At 42.8% G+C, this 11245-nt stretch overlaps 1 protein-coding gene across 7 annotated transcripts in view; it reads right to left on the reverse strand.

Moving 5' to 3' along the window:
• Positions 1 to 5974, reverse strand: part of erc2 (ELKS/RAB6-interacting/CAST family member 2) — a 31933-nt gene extending 25959 nt beyond the window's left edge. For all 7 annotated transcript variants that reach the window (XM_047582428.1, XM_047582424.1, XM_047582425.1 and 4 more), the window contains exons 1-2: positions 5820 to 5974; positions 146 to 951 (exon numbers count right to left, since the gene is read on the reverse strand). In XM_047582428.1, the coding sequence (XP_047438384.1) occupies positions 146 to 817 (672 nt within the window). In that variant the 5' untranslated portion in view covers positions 818 to 951; positions 5820 to 5974. The remainder of the gene's footprint in view (positions 1 to 145; positions 952 to 5819) is intronic.
• Between the last annotated feature and the right edge of the window lie 5271 nt (positions 5975 to 11245).

The raw sequence follows: 11245 nt of genomic DNA on the forward strand, positions 1-11245 counted from the left end.
TGTTGCAGAGGAGAGCGTGGTGAAAGCCGAGCCAGATCAAAAAGAACAGTACTTGGAAAAAAAAACGTAAAGACAACAGACAAGTAGCGACTGAAAGTCACTGCAGTAATGAGTGGATTATGAGAGCTTAGAGGGCTGATCTCACCTGGTTCTCCTCATGAGTGACTCTCATCTGTTCTTTAAGGATGGATGTTCGAGCCGCCTCCTCTTTCCTCATTATCCTCTCCTTCTTCAGTTCAGGGCTCCAGAAGCTCTTGATGCTGTTGGTGGAAGATCCCAACTTACTGTCCTTCAGGTCAAGCTCCCGTCGCAGCATCTCATTCTCCCTCTGCATATCCCTGAGCTGGGCCTGCATCTCCAGCAGCTCCCCCCCACTGCCCCGCACCGCCTGCCTCAACAGAGCAGAGGGCACCCCCTGGTGGTGGTGGGGGTGCAGCATGGAGAGTGAGCCCAGGTCACTGTAAGACAGCAGGTCACCATGAGGCAGCCCCACAGAAGCGATATTGGGACTGCTGCCCATGGCTGTGACGCGGCCCCCGTACATGGCCCGGCTGGTGGCTCGACCCAGAGTCATAGTGCCTTTTGGGTAGGTGGCAGTGGAGCCCACGCCCTCATGGTCGCTGAGGTACATGGGCCCCGACGTAGCATAGGCAGCGTTGAGGGACTGGATGTTCTCCATGGAGAGCGTCTTGCCCCCCGAACCACCCCCGCTCCCGCTGTTCGCCCTGCGATGGCCCAGTCTGGGGGACCTTGGCAGGCGCGGGGACCGTACGGGGCTGCTCTCTACATGGCCTACAGCTCTTGCACTGCCGTACATGTCCTGTGATTCAGCGGGGAGCCAGCAGAGGGTCCTTAACAGCGGCGTGCTGAAATCAGACTGCTCTGCCTCTTAGAAATGAACATGGGCGTCGTCTTTCATGCCTGAATACGCGGAGCACCTGAAAGCCATATCTGAGGAAACAAGGAGAGAAGCCTCTGTGAGATAAATAACTGTTCGTATCAGGCTGCACGCACAGCAAAACAATACGTACACAAAAATAAACTACAATTTTCTTTCACGTCAGGGCTAACGACAGGAAACGGATCTGTTCAGTTTGCTTTAAGACTCTATGAGTCAACATCAGCTGTTCCAGCTTATGCAGATTCGATCTGAAACGGCCGCAAGCAGGAATTTCCTGCCATTTGTTAATGGCCAATACTTTTCTTTAGTAAATCCCATTAATGTTGAAGATACAGCCTTGACAACTTTACAACTTCACAGTGTATCAGCTAAATAATAAACTAATGAAAAGGCTGGAGCAATAGCATATTTTACTGTATAGCTTGAGGATGGTTAATTGCTTTGTCTCAGAGGGAGCAATTATATTAGATGTGAAATATATGTGTGTGTGTGTGTGTGTGTGTGTGTGTGTGTGTGTGTGTGTGTGTATTTAATAAATCTGCCAGAAACATACAATATATACATATATAAGGCTTAACTGTCGTAATGTACAGTATCCATTTCAAAGTAACCAGTTATTAGTTTTGTTTTGGATTCTGTGCCTCCAGTAATGCTGTGCAGCACAGACCCAATTAGCAGCTTTTGTCGGTGCGATCCACAGCTGATCAGCTGTTTCTTCTGGGAGAAAAGGGACTTAGCTTTATCGGTTTGTTTGCCTAAAAAAAAACATCTCACCAGCTACAGACAGAAACAGTGTTCTGTTATCTGGATGCGCAGCACTAGATTACATCTGTATAGAACATCATGCTGCACCAAGCAATGCAATGGCTGCAACAAAAAGAAATAAATGTCAGCTATAAAGGACGGTTAGTATATTCAGGCCCATGGCATATGAAGTAAAGAAGGCTCTGTAGCATTGTACTATCTTGTATACACATCATTTAATAACCACTGACATTGGGCAGTTCACAGTAAGAAACCGCAGAGTCCGGGACTGAGTGTGCCTTTGACTGGTCTGCCACTGGTACGGATTTTATTTCTTCTTTAAATTCACTAGACAAAACATTAAGTACACTACTGAGAATAAGTGCAGTCTGATACGACAGTCCTTGACTGCATAGGAAATGTGGTAACATAACTGGACAATGATTTTGGAAGGTAGAGTTTGTAGTGCTGTTGAACTGGACTGAATTAAACAAAGAAGCGTTTCTATTATTTAGCAAAGCTTTCTGACTACACTGGGCTTGTCAAAATAATGGAAACACATGTCGGTACAACACAGTACAGTTCAATAGTACCACAAACCAGCACCTCAGCTAATGAAACTAATGAACTGACAATTCAGTACACATTTTTATACACATTTCCTATTATTTAAAGAAATAAATTATAGAAAAATACAATAATCACAATAAATGCTTTACCATGGGAACGTATCAAATCAGATTTCCTCACTGAAGATTTAATTAGAATTGAAATAATCTATGAAATTTTAAATAAAGCACATCCTGCTTGCTAACTCGGAAAAAAGGACATGAGAGACTTAATTTTTAATGATGTAATAATGGCTGTGCCATTTCGTGCCATCTGTAGCTTAAATATATCCCAAGATCCATCACAGTCTATGATTTATTCAAACTTCGAGGTAACCCTTATTAGATAACGTCATTAATACACCACGGTGGACATTTCTGGGTAAAATAAAGGAACCTGTTTAACAACAAAGGCTGACGACAGTGACTGTTAACGTCACAGACATCCTGGTGCTGAATAATTATCGGACAGACAGTGAGTAAAATCAAAATGAGACTCTTCCATCAAAGCGAACTGAGGCGCTTTCTCTCTTTGGGTGACACTTGCTACTCAGGCCCAGTTGCCATGGTGACTATGTCTGGGCTAACACAGATAAAGCACCTCAGTCGTCTGACATAAAGGTAGAATATGTTTCCAAAAGGTCTGTGGAAAAAAAAAACCCTGGGGCCAAATATAGATTATGTGTGTTGCAGAAGGTTCTGGGTGTCTCCGGGGCCTCCTTAAAGTCTTTAGGGTTTATTTCACCATCTTTTTTTATTTGCTTCATTCATATTTTTCCTTTTACTTTGAGGGGCACGTGAAACAACAACTCGCGGTACAGAGAAACATTTACCAACAGGTCTCCACAGTGTATGAAGTCAGTAACATTTTGGGTGACAGGGACCCTCAGTGAAGCATCATCTGTGAGGCAACACTACAGGCCATGGGTGACCACTGCGGCTCAACACAGGAGGTCAAACAAGACAATTACTCTCTGCCCGTAAAATGAAGTAACAGGTGTCTACAAATGGGGTGGGACTGTACAAATATGACACAGGAGAGCAAATCTAATTGAATTAAATGGTGCAAAATAGGCCTCTTTTTTTCTTTGTTTACTCCATGAGACACTGGCAAATTAAATTCAGATTTGAAACAGGCAGACATGTGCACAGCAGACACTGGCACTGTTATCTCCGGTGGTCAGCTTGCTACAGCATGTCTGCGAAGTCAAGTTGTTTTTTAGAAACACAATATTATTCACCAACAGGATGAGGAAACAAAAACAAGAAAAAAGCTCTTTTAATAAATTAAAGATGTCTGCATGCTGTATATAGTCTGATGAGTCAGTGGCCGGGGTCGAGCATGTACTGCGGTGTCAAACAAAATATCCATGGAGACATCTTCGAGTCAGTGTGTGTTAGGATTTTCCCTCATTTTCTACATTTTGGCATATGTTGCCGTCATTTTTTTTAAAGACTTTTTCCGTGTCTCCGCTGATGCACCGGTGATTCAGGCAGTGATTCTCTGGCCTATTTGCTGCCTTATCTCTCCTTGGAAACATCTGTGAAACATTGTGTCTGCAAGCTCTGCCATTCAAGAACAGCTATGATTCAGTTATGGAACAGATGTTAGCATTAATTACAGCAAAACTGTGCAGCGTGACTTAGGGAAAGGTGAGGAAAACTGTGTGCCAGTGATCTCGGGTGTGCACTGTGGGACCGCAACACTCGATTCCAGCGACACCTTAGTTACACGTCCTTCCTTATTTGTCCTGTAAACCATCGCTGTCAGCCACCTAACAAAGACACACACTGTCCAAAATAAATGACTGATTTTTCTCGGAGGAAAACTGCATTGGGATGAAGACGAGCGTTGAAGTAAAGCCTACTTGGAAGCCCACTCAAAACTAAAGACATCTAAATTGAACACGCTCTGCTGGTCCCACTTGCTGCAGGTAAGGTAATTGATTGCATCGTGAACATTGGGATTGTATTGTTTTTTCCATCCACCTAAAGGCAAGACACATGTATGTGCCACAGTCACAGATTTTACAAAGTGCCCGCATAGTGTACATCCATGTGGATTGATCAGATCATTTAAAGCTGCACCAGGAGAAAACCCAAGTTACAGAAATGAGGTGATTCGTTCAAATAAAAATGAAATGGAATTAACACCTGAACGCACAGCAGCATAAATCAGAGCAAAAACACTTAATTTAAAAGGTTGAGTCAAGCAGCATTTGTCTTATCTACATCAGAGGATGCCACCCCTGCGCCCCCAGGCACATTGCTGAGAAAGCTGGACAAAGAGATGGCCAAAGTGCAATTAGAGAGTATCATATTATTGCAGAAACAGTGATGATATGGGAGGACCAAAAGCCATGCCAGGACAGAAGGCCAACTGAAAACCTTCACCCCCACCCACACTCTGTGGCCAACTTTACCAGAGACGCTTAAATGAGAAAATCTGTTGTATGTCAATGCATTAATAGATGTCAGTCAGTTTACAGGCAGGCCAATGAAGAAATTATCACTGGCAATTCAGAGAGCGCTGGTGCAGAAACTGAGGAGAGGATACAGATGTTCTGAAACAAAGCTTTCGCCACAGGCCATCTGTGTGGTCAGGCGGGCTGTCTTCTATTAGGCAATCATGACATTATGAAAGGCGGCATGCGGGTATTGTTGTGTTCTTATGCTCAAATAGCCCAAATTGTGGTGAAGAAGAGGCCTAGTTAGAACTATAGGGATCTTCGGTTATGGTAATGGACTATTGAGGTCAGGCCACACGTCAGTGGAGGACAGTGGAGACAAAGAAGGACACTTTTTACTCTATAAATAGCCTGTAATAGGCTATGGGTGGCTAATAGTTTATAATTCATGTGAAGGAAGAAGGCTGCCGGCAGGTTGAGCTTGGTGCAGCTCTATTTGGATGAGTGCAACACATGCAGCCTCCTCATCAGGTATTCTACTACAGAGCCTTGACGCCCCCATGACTCCCACTGACTTCCATGCTAGGCTGACTGAATGAGAAATGGCCAGATCACCAGGCAGCTCAATCTCGGTGCTTAATGGTACAAAGGGAGGATTTGTCGGCGAAACACGTGAAACGTTGAGATCACCTCCACAGACCAACGGTCTCAATTAAAAACGCATGCCTCCTGGTTCCCGGTGCGAGAGCCGAATTACATTTGATGCAGCATAGGAAGGCACGACCGAGCATTTGACAGCTCATTGGGCCTACATCTTCGATGGCCCCAGCGTGGCGTGCGTCGAGCACCTGAATACACCAATGAAATATTAGTCTTACCCTCCGTGTGGGAAGCCGACCGAAACCTTTATTTTGAAATACGGCGCTGCTCCATCTCCCCAACACAGCTTTTAAAATGCAAATTCCCTGCTATCAAGTGAGCACTGACTGGCTGTGTCCATGCAATCAACGAGCACGGGATGGGTTTTTAAACGCACACACAATCACAAAAAAAAAAACGCTCGAAAAAGATAACACGGATGTACACTTTACGCATTGCCAGAGCCAATGCTTCTACGGTGAGGAGTGGGGTGGTGTAAAATAAAAGAGACAAATGTACCTTTGACGATGTTAATTCCTCTCCTTCGCCGCTCTAGACGGCATCTTGTCGCCTCCATTCAACCCAGCAGCCTCTCTCAGCATCCTGCGCTGTCATTGGGCAGCGGACACGCTCTCTCTCCTCCTCTACACACCAGGGAGCAGCATCACCACTACTGCAAGTGGCAGCTGGCAGGAGGGGATGGGCGGATGAGATGCGGAGAGCGGCCTGCGCTGAATTTCACATCATCTTGGCGCTAAATGGGAATCATTGGCCTTGTCCGCTCACATCAGCAGAACACGTCTGATTTATTTGTTCGGTCTTTTTTTTTCGGGGCAGGGTCTTGCACATTTCTTGCCGTAGCCCTAATTGCTCCGACCTTTAAGTCTACAGGTGACAATAAACACCGTGGTGTACATACAGGAGCCACCCACATTTAAATGTGATTAGTTAACCTGTATGCGTCACTGTTTGATGAGTTGATTTTGCCCTGAACTTAGACTATCAGGCAGCCCCTCCTCCCACCCTGTGGGTCCATCCAAAAAGCATGAAAATGTAATGGTGTAACTGAAAGATAGCGGTGGGAGAAGGGGTCAGATAGAGCAGCTGGTTTACTGTCTTGCTAAGTGCAATCAAATGTTGCGTAAACAACGGAAAGCATTGAGATGTTCTGAGACAAATGTGCCAGTGCTTAATGATATAAATCACCAATCAAAATAATTACATCTCATTCATATCAATGTTTTTCCTTCCATATTATTGCACCTTCATTTGCCCCCCACCTTCTTTTGGTGTATATTTACTTCCCAGCTCCAAATTCAACAGTGTTATGACTGTTTTTCTTTTTACAGTTTTCAAGACTGTGATCAAGCATTTTTCCTTGTTGTTGGCACAAATGAGACCTATTGCTAAGGCTACACAATAGTGTGTAGGTCTCTTTTGTGCCTCCAAAACAGTTTTGACTCATCAAGAAAAGGACACACGCCTTTTGAGGGTGTCCCGTATGTGCTGCCATCAAGGAGTGTCATTCCTGTGGGGTGAAGGTCCCTGGTCTGGTCTAGGTGGGTGGCACCTTTTACATCATCTAACATCCACATAAATCCCAGGTCCAGAACTTTCCTAGCACATTGTCTTGTCACATGTTATTTTAATGGTCATAATGTTATGCCTGAGCGGTGTATATATTAAACTGATGTGAACTGTTGGTTTTTGATGTGTCCCCTGTAGCAGTGCCACTAGTAACCACTAGACGGCTGCCACTTATCAGTTCACCCACTTTAATATTAATGAAAAGTAAATGGACTCTACACAGCACAGAGTAGTGGTACTGGGTTTGACCCGGGATGGTGCAGGAGTCTGCTGATCCTAGCATGAGCTTGGCAGACTCAACTTTGAGCAATAAAGTCTGTATATGCCTCTTTGGATGCCGTCTGTTATGTAATTTCTCACTCCTGCTCATCTGATCCAGTTATTTTGTTCTGGCTGAGCAGAAGAAACAACATCATCGTATTAAAGAGTGGATCAAGTGTGCACGAGCTGAAATAGATACTTTCATATGGAGACGGTGCTCATGCACATGGAAGCACTCTTGACTTATTGTTGTAGAATATACCTGTCTGTCATAGGGATAAAATAATAATAATCAATATTTTTAGCACTGGATTACATAATTCAATGATCAAGATCTAAAATTAAAGGAATAACTACAGGCATATTGGAGGAGAGGATTTTCTGCCTGATCAGTTACCTTTTACATTAAATTATAATAGTTTCAATTTAACAAAGCATAAATGATAAAGAAAATGTAACAAGGCAACATTGGTCAAATTATATACTTTTACTAACATGTTGAAGTACTGAGCACATGTACACTGATCCGGTATAACATTAAAACTGACAGGAGAAGTAAATAACTTTGACCATTTTGTAACAATTCAGTGTCCTGCTGGGAAACTTTTGGACCTGGCATTTATGTGGATGTTAGACATGTAGCACCAACCTAGACCAGACAAGACACCCCCACCTCAAAGCAATGACACTAATTTATGCCAGCAGCCATCCCCAGCAGAATGCAGCCTGACACAGACACACACAAAAACAGTTTAGGAACAGCACAAGGTGTTGACCTGGCCTCCAAACTCACTAGATACAAACTGATCAAGTATCTGTGGGATGATCCACAGAGGCCCCTCCCCTCAACACAAAGGACCTAAAGTCACCCACTAACAACATCCTTTTACCACACACATCATAATGTTATGCCTGATCAGTGTAAAGCCAGACCCCTTTTGTTGCTTTATACAGGTTTTACAGTTACTTCTGTACATAAATATATCCTTAGCATTGTGTTGTTTCGACAGGCGGCCTGGAGACCTCTTGACAACTCCCCCTTTAAAGTATGAATACAGTTCATAACTCAGTTAGTCTCTGTTTTAAAATCAAACAGAGTGAAGAATAATACAACCGATAAAGCAGAGCTGTGGTCTTTTATAAAACCATGAACGAGCAGCTCCTCTTCTGTATTCTGCCTGGCACTACTATAAATCATATTTGCCTGAGGGTAACCACAAATCCTGCGAGTAGCTCTGAATGTAAAACCCCTGTTGCAGCATAAATCAATCCCAACTCATGACATTGTACACTGTGATTTCACTATGGGGTGAGTGCGTCCTTCACAGGTGTTTGAACCAATAGCTCTGCAGGATTTCTCTTGGAATTACAGGGGCTTTCTCACATTTTTGCATTGTAACCACTGACACTAAGTGCGCTTGACAGGGCCCAAAGGAGAGGCATCAGCAATTCAGCATCGTGAGCACACAAACACACAAATTTTGTCTGTCTCACACTTCTCGCTCACATTTCCGTTTCGTTTTTCACGTGCATAGGCTGTATGAGGTTGTACATTAACAAGAAACGGGAAAAAGCAGAACGGTATGACATCATGCTCCAGTCGATGTATTTTCCTCTGTGTTCCACTTATATTTCCATTAAAATATCCACATAACACACAGCACGTCAGATTTCAGATTTGCTTGCCCCGTAAAGAGGCTTCGGTTTTTTCTGTGCAGCCGTGTTGTTTGTGTGGCGCTGACAGAACTTTCCATTTGTAAATGGTGTGCGAACATTTTGTGCATGTCTGAATATATCCAAATTATACTTTAGCTGAGTGCTCTCAGTGAATGTCAACAAACTGTCCACACACCAACATGTGACAACAGTCAGGAGTATTTTCATCGTGGACAATTTACATGGGACAATACAGGTTCACAAAAAAAAATAGCAATAAAAACAATATGACTGCATAACAAATCAGGATGTTCTGTTCCATGGGAAATAACATAAAATAATATGGATTTAAAAATGTTTATCCGTTTACTGAAAAATTCTGTTTAAATGAGTCATTCCTTTATTTCGCCACACACAGAGACACTGACCAGAGCTCCTCTTCAATGATTAGGCAGTTTGAAAAAGTTACCCTTACAATTAACTTAAGAATGTAAGGAAATTATTTCCTGTTGGCAGCTTCTCGAATAATAATATATTCTTGTTTTCTTTCTGTGAAATTGCAGGTTTTTGGTCCAAATAACACTCCTGATTATGTTAACTAGAGCTCAGGTTAATAATGATTTGTGTTTTACTCCATTTTGTGACACTGAACAATCATCAATAAAGGGATTACATGTACGACCGTGTTTAGCACACTGCCACCAATTTGAATGAAGATAAAAATGGAAACACAGACTTACAATAAGATGCTTAATAAAATAAAAAAATAAAATCTGTACAGTATTTGTATGATGGTATAATAGTTAGCTAATAATAGCTAACTGTATGTGGTCTAAGGGAAACCTGTGTGGTTTACTGGAGAGAGGAGTGTGTTACAACAACGCTGCCATGGAAGTGACAGGGATTTAACATGAAATAAGAAAAGTGGGAACATGAAACACAACCTGCAAGGCTCAGAAATGTCAATACATTTGAGAGAAATGTGAATTTCAGTTTTTTGTATTAGTGGAAGATTTATTAAGCTTCAGTGGTTCCTTGAACCATTTCCTTACATCAAGGAGTGAAGTAACTATTACCACTGAGCTCTCAAAGGACATTTAGTTTCAAGTCCCATTCTTTAAATCCTAAATAATAAAACTAACATTATTTCTGACTGGCTGGGGTAAAGTCCACTCTGACTCCCTGTGTGTTTGGCTATTTTTCTTCTGCTGAGACATGATTTTAATTCCATGTTATTGATGTTTGTTTTGTTTTTTTGTACTTTTTTGATTAGAGGCGACACCAGAAGACAAACAAACCCTCTGGAAGGCGTGAAGGCACGGAGAATGATTATTTCATGATGAAAGTATCGCATATTTATAATCCAGTCTTTTCCCAGCAGCAAGCAGACAGAGACTGCGCGAGTGACGGGCGAGGGAGACCAACCTTGTCTGCCAGATCTCCCTCAGCTCCATTAATTTGTCATTCTGCCCCACAGCCTGATGGATCTGGGCATATTTAGGACTGATCTTGTTAATCACTTGTAAGAATCGCTAGTAGTTTCTCAGAAAGGTTTATTCACAGACACAGAAAAGGACGCGGCGCTCTGTTCACCTGATGGGTTTCAGGTCATTCATCAAATAATCACATCACCCAGTGAGTCAGTTTCATTTCAAGTCTCCGTGCCGGTAATCTGTGGCTACACGCTGATTGTAACAATGACAAATAACTCATTTGTGGGATGAGTGGACCTTGCTCCTGGTCACGCTCTGCCTCTACCCCCGTGTGTCTTACTTCCCGTCACTCGAGGATGAGTCATGCACTATATTCCTCTGAGGTCATTGCCCGTGTTAGGAAATGGTTAATTCTCACAGACGTGGATTCCAGGAAATGGAAGAATGTGAGCGCACCAATTACAGTTTAATGACTTAACATTTCTGCCCTTAATATGAGGACATCCAGGTCAAGTGATCTATAACTGAGGAAAATAATAACAGACCATTAATCAACCCACTGTATACCAGCATTCACCTGCTCAGAAAGGCCTGGAAGAAACAGTGCTGTGAAACAAAAATAAAATGAGCTCCCACCAAGTATGAGGAAGAGGCTCAGCTGTATGGTGTATTAGTATGATGTTAATACGCTCTGTTAGATGGACCTAGATTGGGCATCAGTGCTGTAGACGTGGCTATTGGGAACAATAATAAAGATTTTGCAGTTAAAGCTCTTATTGATGTCTCATCTCGGCTGATAGAGAAATTTCAGTGGTGTTTTCAGTGTGGAAGACATACATTTCCCAGAATATCTCTCAGATGGTGTCCTTTGTTTGCTTTGTGCTGGAATACTGCCAGCATAAATCTTTTGTCAGCTATGATACGATGCAGTGGGGTCAATAGTCCTCACACAGCTGACGCCTTAATTTAGTTTGTGGCCGTTTGACTTCACATTATAGAAAGTTGAAG

This window comes from Mugil cephalus, chromosome 4, assembly GCF_022458985.1.
Source record: "Mugil cephalus isolate CIBA_MC_2020 chromosome 4, CIBA_Mcephalus_1.1, whole genome shotgun sequence".
Lineage (NCBI taxonomy): Eukaryota > Metazoa > Chordata > Actinopteri > Mugiliformes > Mugilidae > Mugil > Mugil cephalus.